At 34.6% G+C, this 26717-nt stretch overlaps 1 protein-coding gene across 7 annotated transcripts in view; it reads right to left on the bottom strand.

Annotated features, from left to right (window-relative positions):
- Positions 1-26124, bottom strand: part of LOC148947868 (uncharacterized) — a 62944-nt gene extending 36820 nt beyond the window's left edge. Inside the window, exons 1-4 of one of the 7 annotated variants that reach the window (XM_089095509.1) lie at positions 24792-24823; positions 10396-10474; positions 5477-5623; positions 3846-3992 (exon numbers count right to left, since the gene is read on the bottom strand). In XM_089095509.1, coding sequence (XP_088951635.1) covers positions 3846-3992; positions 5477-5621 — 292 coding nt within the window. In that variant the 5' untranslated portion in view covers positions 5622-5623; positions 10396-10474; positions 24792-24823. Of the gene's footprint in view, positions 1-3845; positions 3993-5476; positions 5624-10251; positions 10369-10395; positions 10614-10732; positions 10817-16018; positions 16095-24791; positions 24824-25942 lie in introns of those variants that run through there. The other 6 variants (XM_089095511.1, XM_089095515.1, XM_089095513.1 and 3 more) reach the window with 6 other exon arrangements.
- Positions 26125-26717: the final 593 nt, after the last annotated feature.

Genomic DNA, 26717 nt, shown 5'->3' with positions numbered 1-26717 from the left:
AAGTCAGGGGCTAATTTGAACCCCATCCCCTGACACTTCAAACTTCTTACAATTACTGGACATTTCCTAATCAAATGATCTAGCTTCTTTTTTTTGCAATCATCCTCTCCCTTCCCAGGAAAATTAAAATTATTTATGACTTTAATTTAGTTTTCTTTTTACGATATACCCTCTGCAAACATATTCATCCATCAGTAGTCGTCAGCTGTAAAAAAAAAAGAAAAAAAAAGTAAGTCAGGTATATTCCCTTCCATACAGTTCAGTTTCCATCCCAGCATAGGCTTTAAAATGAACATTTGTTCATTTTTCCCTTTTCTTATTGCAGTGACAATGGATGGCTACATTGCCGCCATTGACTTTTGTTTGACCAAGCATTTTTTTACTGCCCAATGTGTCCTTCACAATCCTATCCTATACACCTCTAAGAAATAATTGGAAAAAAAAAAAAAAAAAAAAAACGCCAAGTGTGTCTTAAGCCTAATAAGCCGTCTGACTAAACAAAGAATATCAAGACAATAAAGTGTAATAAAGTTGAGGTAAATATAGATTTGAAATGTTGGAATATTACTTGAAATAGAATTCTGTACGTGGTTAAAGATAATCTAGAGAATTGTACCCTATTTTTCCTCAGGAGTACCTTATTTTACCCATTTTTCTCACTCAGTTTTATTTAACGGTCATTTTACAACTGTAGGTTCAAACATCCTACCCCCCCCCCCCTGGGTACAGGTTTGCATAGACATTTCCGGGTATATATTTGAACATTTGAGGGGTGGGGCAAATCTCTTTTCTGACAAAAATGAATGTTACATTAAGATACAGGGTGACATTCTGCTTCTGAAAGCTATCTTCATATTATGTTAATTAGAGAATTTACTTTCTATTTATTAGGAGGAAATCTTAAACAAGATTATCAAAATTTTTCTATCTAATAGAAGTATATTGGACTCCTTAAGAGGTACTGAGATGCAACTGTCACAGCAATAACCATTGTATTTGGAAACATATTTGAATAGTAAATCAAATGGTGTAGCAGCCAACTCTTCTGTAAATATAGTATAGTACTTATTTTTAAGTTGTTATACTATAAATTTTCATTAGCAGTTTATTCACATTCATTAAAAGAATTCTTGGTAAACTTGTAATTAACAACACAAATTAGCTAGTATAAATGAGAATACATCATTTGATGCCCTTTTTTATACATTTTCATAACTTAATAATTGCTTTTAGGGTAATTTACATGGTAATGCCTTAAGAAGCTAAAAGGTCTCAAAACAGCCTATAGTAACTAAAAGTTTAAAACCTGTTTCTAAAAAACTGCCTAGTGAGAACAAAATAGGCATTTTTAGCTGATTCAGGCTTGGTAATCATTGTTTTCCTCAGTCTTAACAACATAATGTTATTTTGAAGGAAAAATTGCGGGAATTCAAAATAGCATTTACAAAAATAAAACCACAGAAAATAATAATGTCCATACCTGAATAAGCTACAGGTAAAATTCTAGTTTAGCTACTTTTTTCTGCCTTGGAAATGGGTTAGGATAGGAAAATGAAACTTTCAGAGATGAATCCAGGGCCAAAAATACACTCTGGGAAGGAATTGTCAAGCTTTTAAATTAACCCTCGTCTTGTTTCTAAGATGTTGCATGCTCATATTTTGAATGGTTTTTGTTTATGTACTTTACTTATACTGAAATTGTACAACATTATCGTAACAATTTATGCATTTGTTTATTCTCTATAAGTGTTGGAAAATATTTGATTTGCACATTTTTGGTCTTGTTTTACTCTATGCAAATCATGTTTTACTGAAAAAAAAACAGTTTGCAGCGGAGATTCTAATGAGCTGCTTTGTCTTAAGCGGCGTTCACAAGCGTGTCTAGCTAGAATCCCATGTCTAGACAAGTATCTAGCCAGAATTCAATGTCTAGGCAACGACCGTTCAACAAGGAATATTCGGTGCTTAGCTAGACAGGCTAGACAAGGTGCTTGGCTAGACTTTGAGTTCTAGACTCTAGAACTCAATGTCTAGGATTTTCGATTATAGACAATCAGAATGTGTCAAGTTCCACTATTTTCATCATTTTTGTTAAAATTTTTAACTAATATTTAATTTTTGTTTTCCCATTAAATGTTTTTTTCATTTTAGGCAGATACGCAACATAAGAAACATTGGTGAAGCACACTAAGGCATTTGTTTCACTCATCTGATCCATTATCTTGTGACAGTAAAAAAAGGGATTAGAATTTTAAAAGTTTTGCCCATATAAGCTCTCTTGATTGGCTAGAAATGACAATTTGAAACTAAATTTTTAGTTTTAGCTATGCACCGAATTTTACTTATGAACAGTCGTTGCCTAGACATTGAATTCTGGCTAGACACGTGTCTAGACATGGGATTCCAGCTAGACACGCTTGTGAACACCACTTTAGAGAGGTTTGTTATAACATTTTGGTTAATGTTCAATTGGTTCGATCAGGATTCAGTCACATCTCGAAAGGGTGGCGTTAATACCATGGTCACATATACTGGCAATGACAATTCTGGAAGAATTTTTAGATTAAAACTGCAAGCAGTTTTTTGGCTTAAGCATTTCTTGACCAAGTCTGCAGAGTAAACTATGTTTGCTTCAAGCATTAGTTGCCAAATCTGCTGACAATTAGCTAAATCCTAGCCGGGAAGAATGAAAAATTTAAAAGTTTCATTAAATGTGGATGAGTTTTATCTTAAAACTGCTTTTTCAACGTAAAACTTTGTTTTTGACAAAATCTCTCAATAAATTTCACTAAACCATGAAAGCTGCCGAGTAACATGGTTACCGGGGTACCACCCCTTTCCCCCTTGTGCACACCTACTTTACGGTTTGTAGAAGTTTCAGTTCCTTGAATAGATTCTTTGCTGTTTTTCAACCCAATTCCATATAACTCTCACCCTCCCCCCACCCCCTCCCCGATATTTTAAGCCAGTCGGTAAAACAATGGCGCGAAGCAGTTCTATTTCACTATCTCAAATCTTGTTTTCTTTGGTAAACGAGATGATAAATATAAATTACGGAAAATCAATGGAAGAAGATCAGTCTCAATTGGTGAAAAAAAATTAAGTAATTTTAATAGCAGTATCACCCAAATCAGTCCATAAAAATGACTAGCCAGTCAGTAAAATCCATCGCTATTCCTCCTCCCAAAAAACATCTGACACCTCTGATCATAAAAATTGAAAAAGCTTCACAGTTTCTTCTTCAAAGAAGGGGTGTAGCGTATACTAAGTCTTTAAAATGAGAAAGGAGGATACATTATCAGGGACCATATGCTCAGAGGAAAATATATACCATAAACACGTTTTTCGTTCCTTAGCCCCCATTGTCTGAACATTGCCAACAACATATCTTTCTTTCTTTTTTTTATTGTGTTTCCTCTCAGTAATGTATTCTGAAAGTTTGACCTTTGAAACAAGATTCAGGAACTGTTTTCAACGTAATTATTTCAGGGTGATTCTAGGCGGAAGAAAAAGCCTACAAATATATGTGAAACCCCTACCCTCCCAAGTTAATTTTCTCTTAGTCTAGACACCTGCACCCAGGATTTTTTTTTTATGGCAAATTTTGTATTAATTTTTTTTAAACCCTCTGGGAGCATCTAGACACTGCAAGCATTTTCTCTATATTCATCAGCAACTTACAAAATCAAATTCCATGAAAGAAAGAATCGCGTCAAGTTTCATAACGACTGAGACCAAGTGTGTCAAAATACCTGTTTATACTATATTTGACAACAAAAATTAGCCTAATGCAAAATAAAAAAAGGACGGAAAGACTTTTGCATTCTTTCTGTTTGAAATAATACCTTGTTCTTTTAATATGACAGAGCCAACCAGAGCCTGAGGCGAGCTGCAGGAACTGCTCTGAGGAGTGGCAAAGTCATAGGATGATTGAGAAAAATTTGAATATTTCATGGGTTCACCATTCTTAATTTGGAAAGGATCTGCGATTTCTGAAATATAATATGATTGAATGACACAAAAAACACTTGATCAGCTGAGCAGAGTTGATCAGAAGAACAGAAATAACTGTTATAAATTTCGATGGTAAGTATAAGCAAAAAAAAAGAAAAGTATTGCAATTGATTGGTACCTGCACTACGCATTTCATTGGTCAGCATACAGAAAAGTTCGTTATATTCATGAAAAATGTAGGTTGAATGATAAGTTAGTTCAAATGAAGTAATCAGAGTTAGGATAGAAAGAAGCGTTTTTTCTTTAGCTTTAAATCTATGTCATTCTCAATACGTTTATAAAATTCAGACGCTTAAAAAAAAAACTCTGGCAAACATCAAAACCCTGAGAAGGAGAAATCTTTGAAAGGGCTAAAAATTTTTCGTATTTACATTAACACTGCAATTTTTAGAACAGAAACATTGCAATAATCAGCTTTATATTTTCATTTTTAACTTAGATAAATCCGAAATTATTGAGACTTTACGAAATAAATATTACTTTATGTATATTAAACTGTCAACAAATATTCATTTTTTTCAGTAAAGTACAAATCATTTGCCATTTTTGAGAAGACATGGGGGTTGTCAGCCCTACTCATGATAGTTTCTGCTCGTTTTGAATTTGACTGTGTTGTTTATTGTAATTTCTGTTGGTTTTTATTTTCATTTATTTATTGATGGCGATTTTTAGTAGTTTTACGCTTGGAAGATTATTTAACTTTATTTCTGTTCGTTTTTGGTCCAAAGGAGCTCTTTACTTTTCATTGACAAACTTATCTATAAGAATACATAGTTTGGGTGTTGGAGAAAATGTTTCAACAATTTTGTAACAACATACACCGTTTTAAAAATCTTGACACAGATGATATTATTTAATTTAGTTTTATACCTCCACAAGTAGACTTGAAAAATAAAACTTAATACCATTCCCGAAATATTGTATCTATGCTATTTGACAGGCTGGATGCACTTACGTTTTTTTGATTAAATGAAATTGCAAGAGCAGATGTAATAATAGTAGTGGCATGAAAGTTTCAACTTAAGACCCTCAATCATTCTTGGGATATTGCTGAGATATTTTATTTGCAACCAGCATACACACAGCGCCTTTTAATTCAGTTTTAAAGCAACATTTAGTTTTAGCCCATAATGGAAAAAATGCATAACTATAGGGGGTTGGCATAGCCAATATCCCTAGGGACTTAGTTACTGGACCACTCAACTATGCAGAACAAAAAGGTCATCTCAAACTTTTGATGGGATGTTTTTGGAAAATAAAAACATTTAAACTATTTTATATAAAAAAAAAAAAAATAGGCAGCTACTCCCACCAATGAAAAGAACAATCCCATCAATTATCATATGGACAGAGACAAATTGTGTCAAAATCTATGTTTACGCTTCATTTTATTAAAAAAAACGATGTGTACGCTAAAATAAACAAAACGAGGCTTTTGCACTCTTCCTTTTTGAAAGCATACCTTCTTCCTTTAATGTAAAAGAGCCAAGCAGAACCCGGGACATGCTGCAAGAATTGTTCATAGGAGCGTCCAAACCATAGGATGAATGAACAATATTTGGAACTTCCAAGGGTTCATCAGTATCAATTTGCAAATGATCCATCATTTCTGAAATATACAAGATGATGCATAAAACGCAACAAAGGACATGAAAGAAAAAACTATATTAGCAAAGAGTAGAGGCAACATGAAGTCAATAATAACTGACACGTCAAAAATACTTCAAAAAAGCTATCAATCTAAACAGAGAAAGGGCATCAGTAATTTCTTATCATTAGCGCCATCCCTAGAAGACATCAAAGAGGACCAGAGGACATCCAAAAAACATTCAAATCTCTGTGAGTCTTACAAGGGTTGTCATCCAGTCAAAATGAGAATCGCTAAACCATTGGAAAAAAAATGAACAAATTTAAAATGTGACTGCCTTTTTCTCGAAAATGGTAAAAAAAAGACTTAGTTTTGTCACCACCCGAAGGCCTTATTATATTACCTTTAGACTATTTTTAGCAAAATGGTTATCTAAAAATTTGTATCAGATGCATGAAGGAGGGGGGGGGGGGGGTAGTTTCAATCCAGTCACTTTTGAGTCTGAAAAAGTGAACTGGAACTTCGGATTTTCAATTGAATGAGCTCCCTCCGAAATTTATACAATCATTCCTTCCTTAAAACTTTGTATATTAATAAGGGGCAACTATTATAGCTTATAGCCCTTAACCCTAAGGGTTATGAGGGTTGACCCCTCCCCCCCAATACATAACTACTGAACTTTTCAAAATGTTGAAGCAAATGGCTATCTCAAAATTTGATAGGATTTGTTTGGGAAATGAAGGGTATGGGGAACTGATTACCCTCCAATCACTTTTGACTCTTAAAAATGAGCACCGGAACGTTCAATTTCCAGCCAAATGAGAATCTTTCGAACTTTCTACGAGAATATCTTCTATAGGAAGTGCATTGGTAAACAAAAATAAAATAAAAACATTATGCCGACTGCACTGCCTATGATTTAAAAACTTTGAAGAATATAAGATAATTGAAAGCTAATCAAAAGAACAGAAATAATTATCCTAAATGTTGATGTTAAGTCTAGGCAAAAGAAAAGAAAACAGACAACAGAAAACAGACATGCACATTTCTAGACAAAATATGCACATTTCTCCTCCCCAGCTCATTTTCTCTAAGTCTAAAATACATCGTATTTTCCAAACTTACACCCAAAATCGTATTTTCCTGCTTTTTTTAACAACAGATCTTGCAAAAATTACAAATTACAGTTGGTTGGTACCTCCGCTAAGCGTACCATTGGTAAATATGCAGAGAAGTTTGAGTTAAAATTATCAAAAATGTAGGTTGGAATGACACGTTTGTTCAAATACTAATTAAGTTAGGACAAAAAGAAGCGTTTTTCTTTAGTTTTAAATCTATTCAGTTCTCAATACGATAAGTAAAATCATAATGCCAAAGAAAAACTATATGGGCCTTAACAGGGATGTTGCATCAAAATCCTGAAATGGAGGAACTTTCAGAAAGCAATATCATTGGGTCCATGGGTCTGTAGCATTGTTATATGGTCTAAGACCCAAGGCATACTTAGCCTTTTTTTACCAAGCGTTTTGTGTTGTTGAATATGTAAAAATTAGTTACATGTACAGGCATCATGCAGGGAGAGGGGGGGGGGGGCAGTTAAACTACAGTCTAATCTAAAAACCAATTGGCAGAAATTGCTTAAGATAAATAGCTCAGAGAGAGTGTAAAATATATTGTTGAACCTTTGCTAGAAATCTTTTAAACAAGACAAAGGACCACATGAGGTGGTCCAAAGCAATTTTTGTCCCCATCCATAAGAAAGGTGAACAATCAAAAGCGGAAAACTACCAACCTCTGTGCCTGACATTACTAGTCAGTAAACTTTTTGAAGGATGCATAAGAGACAGGATAATCAACCACGTATTACAGAGCAATATGATAAATCCTGATCATTATGGATTCCTACCAAACAAAAGCTGTACATTACAATTATTAGAAACTTTCAATGATTGGACACATACAATTTGATGTCAAAAAAGCATTCGAAAATGCATTACATGCAAATCTAATGGATGAACTCCAACAGTACAATTGTCCAAGATAAATGCTATCTTAGATAGAATCATTCCTCAGAAAACAAGCTTAAAAAGTTAGAGGGGGTGATAGCATATCTGATCAAAAAAAGTGACCAGCAGGGTGGTGCATGGTAGCATGATTGCTCCTCTTCTCTTCATACTCTTCATCAACAAAATCAACAGAAATATCATCAGCACTACCAAAATATATGCAGACGACACAAAAAGATAATAATATCTGAAGATGTAACAACACTATAAAAAATATATTGACACTTTAACTCAGAACCTCCAAAGCCTTGGTCTCAGCTTCAATGCATCATAAACCAAGGTCCTGTTGATAGGGAAGAAAAATACTGTTTCTGTGCCCCAAATAACAATAAACATCAAAGAGGGCAGCAGAATACCACTGGCAATTGCTGACTCTGAAAGAGATCTTGCCATTATTGTTGATTTGCAGCTGAAATTTCATGGGCACAGCCAGAAAACTTTTTCCCAGGTATCACAGCTAATCAGGCTGATCAGACAAAGTTTCAAGCACTCGGATAACCATACTTTTGTAAAACTCTACAAGGGGATTGTCAGACCTCCAATAGAGTATGGGAGCGTGATTTGGGGACCTCACTATAAAACAGACTCAGCGAACCTGGAAAGCGTCCAATGACATGCCACCAAACCTCTTCCTGGCCTAAGAGACTTAAGCAATCAACCACAGCTATTCAAAATGAACATACCCACCCTGAAATATAGACAAATGAAAGGATACCAGATACAGCTGTACAAAGTAAAGCACAAGCTGGAAAAACTGTGTTTCCAGAAGTATTTTCACCCTTCAAAAATAAAAACCACAAGAGAATACCATGAAAAAATATGGTACTTGTCTAAAATATAAAACACACTTGAGAACTTGTACTGCAAATACCCGGTTTTTCATGCTATCTATACCAGACAATAACCTTTGGCTTGTTGAGAAACCACATTATAGCTTTTTTTTTCTTTAAATATTTAGTTGGTATTTTGGTTAGGTTAAGTTATTTTAGGTTTTGTGCTCTGAGCAGCCCCCCTTCCATAATTCTTTGTGGTAGTTTTCATAATTTTGTTACTAAAGCATTATATTTTCATCATATTTTGTTTTACTTCATTAGCATTTACCAAATTTCACTTCTTGAGCTTCTTTTATATAACAGACAAGTACCAAAAATATCCAAACCTATAACAGTAGATAGATCAAAGGCCAATTTTTGGAGTGTCCAAGGAGATGCTGACTGGAACTCACTCCCAGAAATAGTTGTGAAATCAGAAACCTTAAACAGTTTCAAAAATGTCCTGGATCATTCTTAATTTGGAGCAAATCCCCTGACACTTCTGATAAATAGGCTTGTATTTGCTTAGGGTCAAAGGCAGGGGCTAATTTGGGCCCAATCCCCTGACACTTCAAACTTCTTTGATTCACTGGACACTCCAAAATCAAAATATCTAGCATTGTTTTACAATCATCCTCTCCCTTCCCAGGAAGAAAAAAAAATCATTTATCACTTTCAATCTAGTTTCATTTTTATGATAAACCCTCTGCATCCACACTCATTAATCAGTAGTCATAAGCTGTAAAAAAAAAACGAAGAAAAAAAAACAGTAAGTCAAGTGTACCCCCTTCCATATAGTTCTGTTTCCATCTCAGCATATGCTTTAAAATAATAATTTTTCATTTTGCCCTTTGTTTATTATAGTGACAATGGATGGCTGCATTGCTGCCATTGACTTTTGTTTTACCAAGTACTTTACTGCCCAATGTGTAATTCGCAATCCTATCCAACACACTTCTAAGAACCACTTGGTAAAAAAAAAAAAAAAAAACACCAAGTGTGTCTTGGGCCTAAAAGGCCATCTGACTTAACAAGGCCTATCAGGACAATAAAGTGTAATACAGTAAATGATAGTTTTGAGATGTTGGAATATAACTTGAAACAAAATTCTGTATGAGGTTAAAGATAGTGTTGTACCTGGTAAAATTGATCATGGTGTTATTGGACATTTTACATATTTTACCATAAATTTCCAAACCCCTGTAAAATTGGTATTTTACCTATTTCACGTAATTTACTATTTTACCAGTATTTTACATATTTTACTGGTATGTTACATATTTTATGAGGGCTTACAGTTTTGACAGCACAAAAGCCAAAGAGACTGGCAGTAACAGTTTTGGATATGACTTTGTTTTGTGTATAGCTGTATTACCCAGTTCAAAGGGCTGTCTGTCTGCATTCAGTCTCTTTTTATCAGAATAACAGTGTATTACAGTACAAGTAATTATAATTTAAAATGGTGAACTATTAGAAGAAATAAAATTTTACTAGTTCTGTGAGCTGTAAAAGACAGAAAGGGCAACAAGCAGGATTGACATATAACAAATGAGAAAAAATAATAATAAAGTTGAATACCCCAGAAAAGCCAGGGTAATATCAGCCAGTGGACAGAAAAGAAGCAAAAATGACAAAAGCATATATCTTGTTATGGAATTCCGCCCATCCATCTTCAGTGCTCAAAAAAAAAGGGAAACTAACCTTTTGAAGTAACTCTTAACAGAGCAGAAGAAAGACTAGACCAAGTAAGAATATACAAAAGACTAATTACCAATTAGATTGGGCAAGAATTTTCAGCTTAGTGATTGGGTTAGCTGGTCTACTGACCTAATATTCATTAAAAGTGTGGTCAGATGATCTTAATTTAAACTGAAGAAAAAATGTTATTCAAATTTGCAGAACTTAATACAATTACCTATAAAAATCACTTCCAAATGTTTGTTGATGGGTCAAAAATGAATGAGAAGGTTGCAAGTGGTGTTTTCCTTCCTCACCTGAAAATTGCAATGGGCGAGAGATTATTTAATAATTTATCTATAATGTCTGCTGAGTTAAATGCCATAATCATGGCATTAGAACACCTTAAGCAAAACCAATCTTTGATTGAAAAATTGAATAATATTATCATTTATTCCGACTCTTTATCAAGCCTTGAGTTGCTGGCCTCAGCTCCTCAATATAAGTTGGACATTGACACTTATCATTGTCTCAGTATTATTGATAATCTTGCTTCAAGTGGCATAAACACTTACTTTCAGTACATTCCTAGCCACTCTGGCATAAGTGGTAATAATCAGGCTGATGAAATAGCAAAAAATGCTATAAATATTGACCAGCCAAGTGGGAGACCAATCCCAATTAGAGATATTTACCGATGGAGGCTATCAGATATTAATTTTAATAAGATTAATCCTATCCTTTCCCCCTTTCCCAATAAGTATCTTTCTAAAATTTATCATAGAATTCGTTCTGGAACAAATGGACTAAATTTCCTTGCATTCTCATATAAGATTTCTAATTCAAGTGGTTCAATTCCCCTGTCCCCTCTTTGCAGGCATTGTAATATGAATAATGAAACAATTGACCATTGCCTATTTGAATGTAATATGCTGACGTCTGCACAACATACCTTGCTTTCTAAACTGTTAAAATACTTCAAACACCACAAAATCCCACTATCAGTCAAGAGCCTAGCCAACTATACCTGCACACAGAGCATAGAAATCGACATCTATCATCTTATATTTGAACTCCCAGAGTCAAAAGATCTGCTGAAAGATATCTGAATATATCTAATAAATATGAGGCAATCAAGCCAGTAGCTCTGTAGCCCACAGAGTGAAGCAGAAGGAAAAGGGCTAAATAGTGTTACTGAAAAGCCCGCCTGCTGTTAAATAGAAGAAGAAGAAATTATTGTAAATTGGGCTTATAGGAATACGCAACAGCAACAGCAACCTTATAAGAAAATCGAAATATATTTTCTTGTGATTATTATCTCTTCTAATCAGCAGTTGTACTAAACCAATTCTGCTCAAGTCATCCTCAGGGCTATACTGTGGTGTTTATCCTCCCCATAGTATAGTGCAGACGGTTTGATATCATCTATTTTCCCTTCTTGTTTTGGTTTTATTTTTGTGTTTAAAGTTTTTTCCAATAGGCAATGATTAGAAGTCCTCCAAAAAAAAAAGTCCCCCCAGATCCCAAAAAAAATTCCAGTGAAAGTGTCATAGTGAAAGATACCCATCCTGGCTGGTCAAGCACCCTATCTCAAAGCTCTAATGATAGCTCCTATTCGGAGAATAGGACAATGATAAGTGTAGGGGCTAATTTAACTATAAAAGATGATAATGATGGGTTTCAAGAGGTCCTCTCTGGAAGCTCTAAAAAAAGGAAAAAAATTTACCCAATTAAAAGCATTTCCCCTCTCCCTGCCCAAAATTATCCCTCCAAACACTTATGAATCTACCTGAAAATTACTCCCACGACCCCCTTTGAAATAAAAATGATCTCTGCAATAAGAGTTGCAATTTTTAAATTGCTAAAATCAATATTTTCTCTTAACATTAACCGTGATGGATCTCTGCTAATAGCCGTAGAAGATCAGAAATCAGCAGATACAATAATTAACCTTAAATCCCTTCTGAATATCCCAATTATTGCATCTAATTGGAACCCAAAACAATCACCAACAAAAATAGTAGTTTACAATGTTCCCCCAGAGATATCTACTCAGGAGTTAAAAGAAGGCCTTTCAGATAGGGCTGGAAACACAATCCCAGTTGAGGATGTTACCCAACTTGGAAAACCCAACTCTAATGGCCTAAAAACTAGTAGATCATTCTTATTCACACTGAAGGATAAAATTAATATCCCAGAAAAATTATTCCTATTTGGGCAAATCAAACCACACAAGGAATACAAACCTAAGCCTATTCAGTGTCAGAAGTGTTTCAAACTGGGACACACAACAAACAAATGCAATGAAATTCTCCAAGAGTGTAGTAATTGTAAATCTTCCATCCTAAAGAGCTGACAACTTGCAACAACACTCAGCCTACATGCATCAATTGCAAAGGCCCACATGAATCTACAAATAAATCATTATGCCCTGCATACAAGAAAAGAGCTCTAACACTCCAAATATCAACAGAGAAGGCCATCCCATACCCCTTTGCAGCAATGGAAGCAAACTCTGCCCAACAATACCAAATAAAGCCTGTAATGAAACCAACCAAAACCCCCCCGTCAAATGCCCCCAATGCATCAAGCACCCCATATAAAACACCATCTTCTAAGCCCCCTAGCTCAAATCCCTATCAGAAGGAATCACAAAGCCATCAAGCCTCCTTGTCCGGTGAGATGAGGCCAGCCTGGCCCTCCCTCCCAAGAAGAAACAAACCAGAAACACTACCAGGAATCAATCCCTTAACCAACAAACAGGATGCACTACCAAAAATGCAATCCCCAAATATATGCTTATTCATTCTAAACTGTAATGCAGTTCAGGCCATGAACATACATCAACTACAGAAAACAAAAATTATTGCAGAATTGGCAAAAATCTACATCCCAGATGATATGCTCATTCAAGCAAAAAAAGATCTTGCTTTACTTTTAACAAAGCTGAACATTGATACACAGTTATATGAAGAATAAATCAACAACACAACATTTATCAATACTCCAATGGAATGTAAGATCACTCACAGAAAATAAGCTAAATGAACTAATATCATTTATGAATAATAAATCCATTAATATTGCTTGCCTCTAGGAAACTCATTTAAACCAAAATCAACAAATTAAGTCTCTCGGATATACTATCCTGAGAAAGGATAGATCTTCAGAGAGAAAAGGAGGAGGGGTAGCTTTATTAGTTAATAATAATATAAAATTTTGTGGCATCAATTTTCCAGATTTTGAAAATGAGGTTGATGTAATTGGTACAAGTGTTTGGCAGAATAATTTAAAAACCTACATAATAAGCTTTTATAACCCTAATGGCCAAACTACAGATGCCAAGGATTTCTTTAATTATATAAATAATTCTAATATGTTAAAAAATATCATTATTTGTGGTGATTTCAATGCCCACAGCCTTTTTTGGGGGAATAAACCAGCAAATAAAGCTGGTAAATTTATTGAGCATATGACTTCAAATAATAATGAATTAGTTGTTGCTACCCCTCCAAACCTGAATACTTATTTCAACCCCAAAAGTGGCAATTTCTCCACAATTGATCTACAAATTGTGTCTTTAAACTTTTTGAACAAAATTTACATAAATAAAATTGATAGTCTATGTACAGACCACTTTGCTATAGTTTGCTCCCTAAATGAACCTGCTGAAACTTTATCTCATACATCCAAATATATCAACACTAAAGCAAATTGGTCTATTTTCCAAAATAAGCTAAATGATGTAATTACAAGTTTCACCCAAAGTTCATGCATTTCTAACACAAAAGTTGACACACATGCTGAAGCGTTGACATCTTTACTAATAAATACAGCTAATCATGCTATCCCCAGGACAACACCTAAGAAAACATTCCCTAAACAAATTCCTAAAGCATGGTGGACAAATGAGTGCCTAAATAAATGGAGGATAAAAAAGGCAGCTAGGACAGAATTCATAAGAAAACCAACACCTGCTACATATTTAAAAAAATTACAAGCAGAATCTAATCTAAAAAGGACTATAATAGATGCTAAATATAAATACTGGAATAATTTTGCAAATAATCTCTCCAGAGAAACAAATGAGCCAATTATACATAAAGTCATAAGCCACATCTGTGGGAAAAAGACTTCCCCCAACCCACTCCTGTATGAGATTATAAATAATAATACCCATTATGACAATGATAATGAAAAGGCTAATCTATTTGCAACTCTATTTGTTAATAAGCTAACATCAAATAATCAAAGCAAACTGTCTACAATTCCTATGAACCCTAGTTACCAACCGCGCCCAGGATCCGAGTATATAACTAATCCATTTTCAATCCAGGAATTGAATAATGCAATACATCATATTAGGTCCAAAACTAGCAGAAGCTATGACAATATACACCCTACATGGATAATGAATCTCACACCTTCATACAAAAAAGAACTGATAAATTGTTATAATCATGCTTGGGCATCTTCTATTTTCCCCAATATATGGAAATGTTCGTCCCTCCTACCAATCCTAAAGAAAAATAAACCAAAAGATAACCTTGAGTCTCATAGGCCCATAATGATTACACCTGTGATGGGGAAAATAATGGAGAAAATAATTTATCACAGACTCCTCTGGTTTGTTGAGAAAAATAACATGATCCCACACACTCAAACTGGATTCAGGAAATACCACTCCTCAACAGATGCTTTCATTTTGCTAACAAATGCAATAAATGAATCTTTCTCAAAAAATAATATCCTAGTGGCAGCTTTCCTAGATTTTGAAGGAGCTTATGACAATGTGAACCACCAAATCCTTTTAAATAAACTTACAAACCTTGGAGTACCTCCTAAGCTAGTATCCTTTATTAAATCCTTCAGAGAAGTGCGAAGTTTCATTGTTTGTGTTGGTTCAGCCTCTTCACCCCAAAAGACAATATCCAAAGGCCTACCTCAGGGAGCAGTCCTCAGTTGCCTCCTTTTTTCCCTATATCTATGGGACATGAACCTACCCCACACGAATCTACAATATGCTGATGATCTGGTGCTATGGTCATCTGGCAACACCTTTCAGATAGCACAGTCAAATCTGCAAAAGTCACTTTTCCAGTTTGAAAAATTCTCTCAACATTCAGATTTACCCATTGCACCCACCAAGTCAAAAATAATCCAATTTCACCGGAAGCGAAACCATGTTCATGCAAAACTAACTCTAAATAAAACAACTATTCCAGAAGATAATAATATTAATTACCTAGGTCTCATGCTTGACCAAAAACTTAATTTTCACCTCCACATTTCAAACACAATAAAAAAATGTTATAGAAAAGCAAATATACTGAAAAGACATCTTTCCACACCCTGGGGATGTAATGTGAAAACATTACTCCAGTTTTATAAATGCCATATACGACCCCATATTGATTATCGGCTCATCGTTTATTGTGCTTGTGCAAAGACCCAGATAAAAAAAAATGAAAAAACACAAAATGATATAATACGTCTTATATTTGGTCTTAGGAAACCCACAAGCACCAAGTTTCTGCTTATGGAGAGTGGATTAACAACAATAAGGGAGAGACACTTAGCTTTCTCTTGATAAAACATCTTACAAAAATTGAATCAAATAGCTCACACACATTACATAATTGGTTAAGAAATCCAGCCATGTATAGAGGTATTGCAGATGAGTATGCCAATATTCAAAAGAAGTTCCCTGTACCAGCAAAATCTATTGCACCTACTTTCCCCCAATCCCCTCCATGGAATTGGTCATTTCCCATAACAAATACTGAATTTTCAAAATGGACTAAAGATTTAACCCCCATTGCTTTTGTCAAGAAAAAATTTGCAGAACTTAATACAATTACCTATAAAAATCACTTCCAAATGTTTGTTGATGGGTCAAAAATGGATGAGAAGGTTGCAAGTGGTGTTTTCCTTCCTCACCTGAAAATTGCAATGGGCGAGAGATTATTTAATAATTTATCTATAATGTCTGCTGAATTAAATGCCATAATCATGGCATTAGAACACCTTAAGCAAAACCAATCTGATTGAAAATTCGAATAATATTATCATCTATTCCGACTCTTTATCAAGCCTTGAGTTGCTGGCCTCAGCTCCTCAATATAAGTTGGATATTGACACTTATCATTGTCTCAGTATTATTGATAATCTTGCTTCAAGTGGCATAAACACTTACTTTCAGTACATTCCTAGCCACTCTGGCATAAGTGGTAATCATCAGGTTGATGAAATAGCAAAAAATGCTATAAATATTGACCAACCAAGTGGGAGACCAATCCCAATTAGAGATATTTACCAATGGAGGCTATCAGATATTAACTTTAATAAGATTAATCCTATCCTTTCCCCCTTTCCCAATAAGTATCTTTCTAAAATTTATCATAGAATTCGTACTGGAACAAATGGACTAAATTTCCTTGCATTCTCATATAAGATTTCTAATTCAAGTGGTTCAATTCCCCTGTCCCCTCTTTGCAGGCATTGTAATATGAATAATGAAACAATTGACCATTGCCTATTTGAATGTAATATGCTGACGTCTGCACAACATACCTTGCTTTCTAAACTGTTAAAATACTTCAAACACCACAAAATCCCACTATCAGCCAAGAGCCTAACCAACTATACCTGCACACAGAGCATAGAAATCGACATCTATCATCTTATACTTGAACTCCTAGAGTCGAAAGATCTGCTGAAAGATATCTGAATATATATAATAAATATGAGGCAATCAAGCCAGTAGCTCTGTAGCCCACAGAGTGAAGCAGAAGGAAAAGGGCTAAATAGTTTTACTGAAAAGCCCGCCTGCTGTTAAATAGAAGAAGAAGAAGGAATACCTCTAGTATCTCTATCTAAAGAAAGGTATTTATGGATTTTTTTGTATTTTCAATTGCCTTCCTAAAAGAATGTGGTAAGAAAATTTGCTTCAGATATTAAAGTTGCCTCATCAAAAAGAACTGGATTGTCAACAATATAGGATTTAAAACTTATTTTAAATTTCACATCCCAGAGAAATCTTGCTTGCATCCTGTTGTTCCCCTAGGAGCCAACATTTGACCTTCCTCTGGAAAATCCCCCCCCATTTCCCCCCTGGATAATTCCAGATTTTCTTTCGAAGAGGAATCAAAATTTCTACTCTCCTGTTCAAGTCAAAGGCAACTGTTTAGCATTGCCCATAGAAACAACAAATAAGGGTTCAAAGTATTAGTATTTGTTCATTTATTTTTCCCAGATGCACTTCATGTGGAGGGGGTGTTTGAATAAATTTTGGAAGGGGCTCAATCAATTGGAAATTCAAAATTCCAGTGCCATTTTCTAAGGTTTGACCTCCTTTTCAACCAAATGTGTTGTTAATGACCACAGTGTTTTTAAGAAATTCTTATTCCAGTGTAACAGACCTTGTGTTCCAGCAATTGCTTTGAAAGAATCTTCAGATAAATACTGAATTAGGTCTAACAGAGAGGGGAGGTTGGGGGTAGAAATTGATACATAATTCTTAGGGCTATATCAAGGACTTTTGTTGCAGGGGCATCAGAACAGGCATAGTCATTTGAATCAGAATCCAAGTCTGTAGGAGAGGGGATGGATTTGCCAGCAGATTCTATTGAAGATTGTCTTAATGACTAAAAGCGATTGAATGTTCTGCTATTATGATTCAGTGCTTAGTTTATCAAAGTCATCAATTTATTACAAACCACTTTTGTACTTGTATTCTGTGCTTTTATAAATAAATGAAAAGTAATAAGTATATGATACAAAAAATGTAGCTATTTAAATATGCAAGGCTGTTAGGGTAACACTTCTTAGGCTTAAATATAAGAAAAAAAATTGCTAATGTGATTTTACTCCCAAATGATGTTTTTTTTATCATTATTTATTACACAATGGATGTCCAAAATCCAGCATTGTCCATGTGCTGAAGTATTAGACTAGGTACAAGATTACCAAAGGGATAAACTAAACTGTTAATTAAATTGATGAAACTCTAGACCAAAAGGCATTACCTTATTTAAGCCTAGGAAAATCAAAATTTTACTCACCAAATTTGTATTTTTCAGTAATTTTACAACACTAATTAAAGACAATCTTAAGAATTTTTACCCTATATTTCCTAGGGAGTACCTTATTTTACCAATTTTACTTACTTGGTTTTAATTAAACAGTAATTTTATAATTGTAGGTTCAAAACACACTACATCCCCCCCCCCTGGATACAGGCTTGCATAGACATTTCAGGGTATATATTTGAACATTTGAGGGGTGATGCAAAGTTCTTTTCTGACACAAATGAATGTTAAATTATGATATAGGATGAAATTCTGCTTCTAAAAGCTATCTCATTATTATGTTAATTAGAGGATTTACTGTTTATTTATTAGGAGGAAATCTTTAAACAGGATTATCAAGATTTGTATGTTTACTAGGAGTATATTGGACTCCTAGAGTTCCTGATGTGCAACTGTCACAGCAGTAGGCATTGCATTTGGAAACATATTTGAATAGTGAATCACATGGTATAGTAGCCGACTCTTTTGTAAATTTAGTATGGTACTAGTTTTTCAGTCAATATAGCCTACTATAAATTTTTTATTAGCAATTTATTTACATTCAATAAAAAATCCTTAGTAAATTTGTAGGTAACAACACAATTTAGCTAGTACAAAAGTGAATATATCATTTGATGCCCTTTTTATGCCCTTTCATAATTTAATCATTTCTTTTGGGTAAATTACATGGTAAACTCTGAAAGCAGTAAAAGGGCTCAAAGCAGCCCATAGTAATTAAGGTTTAAATCCTGTTTCTAATTTTAGCTGATTCAAGAATGGTAATTATTGTTTTCCTCAGTCTTAACAGCAAAATGTTGTATTAAAGAAAAAAATTGCAGGAATTCAAAGTAACATTTTACTAATGAGATTAAGGAAAATAATAATTTCAATTCCTGAAGAAGCTACAAGCAAAACTCTGATTTAGCTAGTTTTTGCTATCTTTGAAAGGGGTTAAGTTAGGAAAATGAAACTTTCAGTAATGAATCCAGGACCAAAAATATACTCTCAGAGGCAATTAGAATATTAATAAAATTAGAAATTAGATAAAACAACTTAGCTTAATTTTCAGTTTGCAGGTCACTTGCCTGACTGACACTTTAGGTAGTTGACGCCCCTTGCTATTAGGCTTTAAACACTTGTTTGCCTGTCATTCCAAGCAAATTAATGGTCTTGTGTCAATCCTAAATTCTTGGTCAATCTTACCAAACCATAGGTGCAATGTGCCTTGTTTGCCTCTCATTATAGGCAATCTAACAGTCCTATGTCAATTTTAAGTTTTGGTCAACCTGCCTGAGACTCTAGGCATGCATGCCTTTCCAAAAGGCTTGAATGCTAAGGAATGGACATGGGCTAGATTGGGAACAAATATGAAAATGAAAAAAATATTGTTGGTGTGTGTAGCACATGATTACCACTAGGGAAACAGTCTAAATCATTCATGGCTTTAGGCATCTATCAACAAGTTCTACAGTGTGAGAGGAATTTGGAACAATTTTTGGAGGTGCCCACCTGCCCAGAGTCTAAAAAAGGGACCTAAAAATTTTAGATTTGCAAAAAGTTGAAATTTACTCAGAATGCTGGAATGAGCTGAGGCATTGAATAGATACTATTTGGAAAGTGATTGGTGATAGTGGTAATCCATGAAAAAGTGCTAAATTGAGAGAGAAGTTTGGAACAATATTTGTGGGCACCCACCTGCCCAGAGTCTTGGGCAAGTGACCCAAAAATTTGAAAATTTATTAAAAATTAAAATTGGCTCAGAATGAAGGGCTGAGCTTAGGCAATGAATAGGTACTATTTGGAAGATGAAGATGGCTTTAAACAATTGTTTGCCTGATATTCTTAGCAAATGGTCCTGTGTCCTAGCCTAGGTCCTGTGTCCTAGGCAGGTGCACCTAGTAACACACAAGTATTTGTCCAATAAGAGAGCCATACTTACTCTCACCATTTAAACATTTTTGCCTTTTAATTACTTGAACTATCTGTCATGTCTTTGTTCTACAATTAGCCATGTCTTGATGCCAGTAAATTTTTTGAAGTCCATATTATATTGACTTACAAATAAAGTGAACATACTACTCAATGCCTTTTTTATGATCTTTACAAATATAATAATCATTTTTGTTGGAAATGAGTTTTAACCCCACCCCTATATATACCAATTCAGGGTATATATTTGTACATAAGGGGGGGGGGGGTGAGGGTAAAGTTTAAACTTTTGTCTCATTTGCATCAGAAATAAACTTTACCACCATCCCCCTAATGTGCAAATATATACACTGCAATTCTGATTTTGATTTTCAAGTCTTATGGCCTGTACTGGTCCCAAATTTATACCAAGCTAGGTTGCTAAATTTTTCACAGTTCATATTATTGACTTATAAATAAATCAAACATACCACTTGATGCCATTTTTATGCTCTTTCCAAATATAATAATCATTTTGTTGGAAATGAATTTTGCTCCCACCCCTATATATACCAATTCAGGGTATATATTGGCACATTAGGGGGGGGGGTTAAATTTTATTTCTGATGTAAATGGGAGGTAAGTTTAAACTTTGGTAAATTTTTACCAAATCATTATTTACTTACAAATAAAGTGGATGTACCACTCAATGCCTCTTTTATGTTCTTTCCAAATATAATAATCATTTTGTTGGAAATGAATTTTACCCCCACCCCTATACATACCGATTCAAAGTATATATTTGCACAGTAGGGGGGCGGGGGCAAAATTTATTTCTGATGTACATGAGAGTTACGTTTAAACTCTACCCCCACCCCGCTACTGTACAAATATACACCGTGAATTGATATATAGAGGTGGGGGTAAAATTCATGTCTGACAAAAATGATTATTATTTTTGGAAAGAGCTTAAAAAAAGGCATTGAGTGGTATATTCACTTTATTTGTAAGTCAATAATATTATTTGGTAAAAATTTACCTGAACTTTACCCCCATCCCCTATAATGTGCAAATATATACCCTGAATTGGTGGTAAAGTTCTACCAAATCATATTATTGATTTATAAATGAAGTTAATACACCATTTGATGCCTTTTTTTTATGCTGATTACAAATATAATAATCATTTCTATCGGAAATGAATTTCAGCCCCCCCCCCCTATATATACCTAACCCAACCTAACCTGGTAAAGTTCTACAAAATCATATTATTGAGTTAGGAATAAAGTGAATACACGAGGTCCTGTGCATGATTGCCAGCAAAAAGAAATAAAAATTATCAGTTTTTCACCAGGAAAATCACCAGAAATCAGTATTTCACCAAAATCACCAAAAAATCACCAAAAATCTGTAGTCAATACTAATAGTCTTCACACCAAAAAGACGCGTTGGGCACCCTGAGCTAAGACATTATGTTTTACAAAGGCTACAGCTCAAGAAGGAAGAAAATTTATACCAAAACTGGAATTCCAGCCAAAATTGAAATTTTGTGCAGACGTCAGCATATTACATTCAAATAGGCAATGGTCAATTGTTTCATTATTCATATTACAATGCCTGCAAAGAGGGGACAGGGGAATTGAACCACTTGAATTAGAAAGCTTATATGAGAATGCAAGGAAATTTAGTCCATTTGTTCCAGAACGAATTCTATGATAAATTTTAGAAAGATACTTATTGGGAAAGGGGGAAAGGATAGGATTAATCTTATTAAGATTAATATCTGATAGCCTCCATCGGTAGATATCTCTAATTGGGATTGGTCTCCCACTTGGCTGGTCAATATTTATAGCATTTTTTGCTATTTCATCAACCTGATGATTACCACTTATGCCAGAGTGGCTAGGAATGTACTGAAAGTAAGTTTTTATGCCACTTGAAGCAAGATTATCAATAATACTGAGACAATGATAAGTGTCAATGTCCAACTTATATTGAGGACCTGAGGCCAGCAACTCAAGGCTTGATAAAGAGTCAGAATAGATGATAATATTGTTCGAATTTTCAATCAAAAGTTGGTTTTGCTTAAGGTGTTCTAATGCCATGATTATGGCATTTAACTCAGCAGACATTATAGATAAATTATTAAATAATCTCTCGCCCATTGCAATTTTCAGGTGAGGAAGGAAAACACCACTTACAAACTTCTCATTCATTTTTGACCCATCAACAAATATTTGGAAGTGATTTTTATGGGTAATTGTATTAAGTTCTGCAAATTTTTTCTGGACAAAAGCAATGGGGGTTAAATCTTTATTCCAATTTGAAAATTCAGTATTTATTATGGGAAATGACCAATTCCATGGAGGGGATTGGGGGAAAGTAGGTGCAATAGACTTTGCTGGTACAGGGAACTTCTTTTGAATATTGGCATACTCATCTGCAATACATGGCTGGATTTCTTAACCAATTATGTAATGTGTGTGAGCTATTTGATTCAATTTTTGTAAGATGTTTTATCAAGAGAAAGCTACGTCTCTCCCTTATTGTTCTTAATCCACTCTCCATAAGCAGAAACTTGGTGCTTGTGGGTTTCCTAAGACCAAATATGAGACGTATTATATCATTTTGTGTTGTTTCAATTATTTGCATGTGGGTCTTTGCACATGCACCATAGATGATGAGCCCATAGTCAATATGGGGTCTTATATGTGATTCCTAAAACTGGAGTAAGGTTTTCTCTTTACAATTCCAGGGTGTGGAAAGAAGTCTTTTTAGTATATTTGCTTTTCTATAGCATTTTTTTATTGTGTTTGAAATGTGGAGGTGGAAATTAAGTTTTTGGTCAAGAATGAGACCTAGGTAATTAATATTATTATCTTCTGGAATAGTTGTTTTATTTAGAGTTAGTTTTGCATTAACATTGTTTCGCTTCGGGTGAAATTGGATTATTTTTGACTTGGTGGGTGCAATGGGTAAATCTGAATGTTGAGAGAATTTTTCAAACTGGAAAAGTGACTTTTGCAGATTTGACTGTGCTATCTGAAAGGTGTTGCCAGATGACCATAGCACCAGATCATCAGCATATTGAAGATTTGTGTGGGGTAGGTTCATGTCCCAGAGATATAGGGCAAATAGGAGGCAACTGAGGACTGCTCCCTGAGGTAGGCCTTTGGATATTGTCTTTTGGGGTGAATAGGCTGAACCAACACAAACAATGAAACTTCGCACTTCTATGAAGGATTTAATAAAAAATACTAGCTTAGGGGGTACTTCATGTTTTGCAAATTTATTTAAAAGAATTTGTTGGTTCACATTGTCCTATACTCCTTCAAAATATAGGAAAGATGCCGCTAGGACTCCTTTTTTTGAGAAAGATCCATTTGTTATATTTGTTAGAAATATTAAAGGATCTGTTGAGGAGTGGTATTTCCTGAATCCAGTTTGAGTGTGTGGGATCATATTATTTTTTTCAACAAACCAGAGGAGTCTGTGATAAATCATTTTCTCCATTATTTTCCCCATCACAGGTGTAATCATTATGGGCCTATGAGACTCAGGGTTATCTTTTGGTTTATTTTTCTTCAGGATTTGTAGGAGGGACGAATATTTCCACATATTGGGGACCATAGAAGATGCCCAAGCATGATTATAACAATTTATCAGTTCTTGTTTGTATGAAGGTGTAAGACTCTTTATCCATGTAGGATGTGTATTGTCATAGCTGCTGCTAGTTTTGGTCCTAATCTGATATATTGCACTATTCAATTCCTGGATTGAAAATGGATTGGTTATGTACTCGGATCCTGGGCGTGGTTGGTAACTTGTGTTCCTGGGAATTCTGGACAGTTTGCTTTGATTATTTGATGTTAGCTTATTAACAAAAAGAGTTGCAAATAGGTTAGCTTTTCCATTATCATTATCATAATGGGTATTATTATGTAAAAGCTCATACAAGAGTGGGTTAGGGGAAGTCTTTTTCCCACAGATGTGTCTTATGACTTTATGTAGAATTGGCTCATGCGTTTCTCTGGAGAGATTATTTGCAAAATTATTCCAGTATTTATTTTTAGCATCTATTATAGTCCTTGTGAGATTAGATTCCGCTTGTAATTTTTTTAAATAAGTAGTAGGTGATGGTTTTCTTATGAATTCTGTCCTAGATGCCTTTTTTATCCTCCATTTATTTAGGCACCCATTTGTCCACCATGCTTTAGGAATTTGTTTAGGGAATGTTTTCTTAGGTGTTGTCTTGGGGATAGCATGATTAGCTGTATTTATTAGTAAAGATGTCAAGGCTTCAGCATGTGTGTCAACTGTTGTGTTAGAACTGCATGAACTTTGGGTGAAACTTGTAATTTCATCATTTAGCTTATTTTGGAACATAGACCAATCTGCTTTAGTGTTGATATATTTGGATGTATGAGATAAAGTTTCAGCAGGTTAATTTAGAGAGCAAACTATAGCAAAGTGGTCAGTACATAGACTATCAATTTTATTTAGGCTATGTAAATTTTGTTCAAAAAATTTAATGACACAATTTGTAGGTCAATTGTGGAGAATCTGCCACTTTTGGGGTTGAAATATGTGTTCAGGTTTGGAGGGGTAGCAACAGCTAATTCATTATTATTTGAAGTCATATGCTCAATGAATTTACCAGCTTTATTTGCTTTATTCAAATGGTGTCGACTTCTTATATATTTCTTGTTCTTCTGGAAAATTGTCATTGGTCAGGTCTAAGCTGAAATGTCGGACAAGCGGTGATCAATCCTATTTCCCTGGTTCCTTTGACAAGACGAACCAGGGCAACCCGCAACCCAGAGCAACCCGACCATCTAAATACTGTGATTTGGAGTATAGAAAAAAGAAGCATCTTAGCAGAAAAAACGCATGGGCCAGAGAGTACCCAATTCTACCAGCCAGCAGAAATACATTTCATCATTAAGTTTTTAACAGCATTCCTTTTCCGAACCCTCAACTTCACAAAATGTACTTGGTGGGGTTGGCCTCCTTCCCCTGTAATAAATTTACTGTCGCTAGCTCCATTAATTAATGCGTAAGTTCGTGACCTCGGGAATGAAGTCCAAAGACCTACTTTGAATCTTCAAGAATTTTAGGTCTAATTATATAGGTTATTTTTAAGCTAACAAGTTAGATAAGCAGTGTAGGCATAAAAAAGGGGACCATGAATACTTATAGTATCTAAATAGGTACCCGTGAGTCCTGTTCTCAGATCTGAAGTGAGAAGGAGGACTTTAGCCGGAGACAAACTATTTACAGAACAGAGCAACGTTTACTATTAATCATTAGTTCCATATTAGGCAGAAATATATATACTTTAAATACCCTTCCTTTCTACTACAAATTAGCAAAAATATTGTATTGATTATGTACTAGTCCTAAAAAGCAGCACAAATTATACACAAGAAAACCAAATCTGTCAATATTCAAATAATATCAAATCAAAATCTGTAATTCAAATAAAATCATATCAAATACAGAATATCATAATAAATCATATTAAATATGTAGCATCATATTAATTTGCAGAAGTTTGTGCAGAAGACCTAAATGAAAAAGAAATTCTGTGCTCTTCAAGTATGAAACAGAAATAGATAAAAAAATATTAAAGTTTGTCCCAAAGGAACATATTTTGTGCTTCTGGTCTTCCCTTTTCCACAGCCTAGCCTTTTTGACTAGTGATGATGATATTTCCCATGTTGCTGGGTCTTCAAGAAACCTGTGCACATGGATCATAGCACTTAAAGTTTCTGGCTCTAATTTATTTTTGAGGGGACCTTTTATTACCTGTAGCAGCAAAAAATGCTTCTCTTCTGCAGCACTCGAGTGTGGCAGTGCCATCAGGATACCCATTAATTTCGGCAAGGTAGGAAAAAGAAAATCGCTTTCTCCATTCTTACATTCAGACAGGAATGACCAAAGCTTTGCTAGATTGTCGCAAGTTTTGGAAAGGATTGTATCGTCTGTGTGCTTCAGGGATCGAAACTCTCTGTCCAAATTAGCAATGTTAAGATTCATGTACTTTTCTTTCTTGATCTATGACTGCATATAAATGATATTGACACGACTTCATGACAAGAAACTACAATATGATGATGAAGATTTGAGCATTAGCCTTACGACCTAGACAAGAAAATGTCCAAAAAGACTGCAAAATTACCAATGTACTCAAGATCAAGATCTATATGTCAGGCGTCAAAGATCAAGACCAATGAACTACTAATAACTTATCGTTAATAACTTCAATTTGTCTTTATTGATACCTAAAAACATTTATTTGGTAGCCATGTAAATTGTTTGACTTTACACTCCTGATTGCATCTGCTGAAGGCAAAGCACAAAATGGTAATACAAAATAACTGGCCAGAAACAACAGTGAAAAAGGACTTGAAAGAAACGAATAAAGCATGTATCCTCTCTTTGTCTCATGATTACTTGCCAACTGTAAGAGTAATAAAACAGAACACTTATACCGAAGTTAGTTCAGCCTAAAGTCCAGAAAGCATAGGGAATGTGAATGTTTTGAATCCAACCCTTAGTACGAATATAATAGGCCAAAGCA

This window comes from Artemia sp. Qi Xiang Cuo, chromosome 10 (genome assembly GCF_049724085.1).
Source record: "Artemia sp. Qi Xiang Cuo chromosome 10, ASM4972408v1, whole genome shotgun sequence".
In the NCBI taxonomy this organism is placed as follows: domain Eukaryota; kingdom Metazoa; phylum Arthropoda; class Branchiopoda; order Anostraca; family Artemiidae; genus Artemia; species Artemia sp. Qi Xiang Cuo.
The sequence above is the reverse complement of the archived record's forward strand: the minus strand, read 5'-3'. Positions and strand labels throughout refer to the sequence as shown.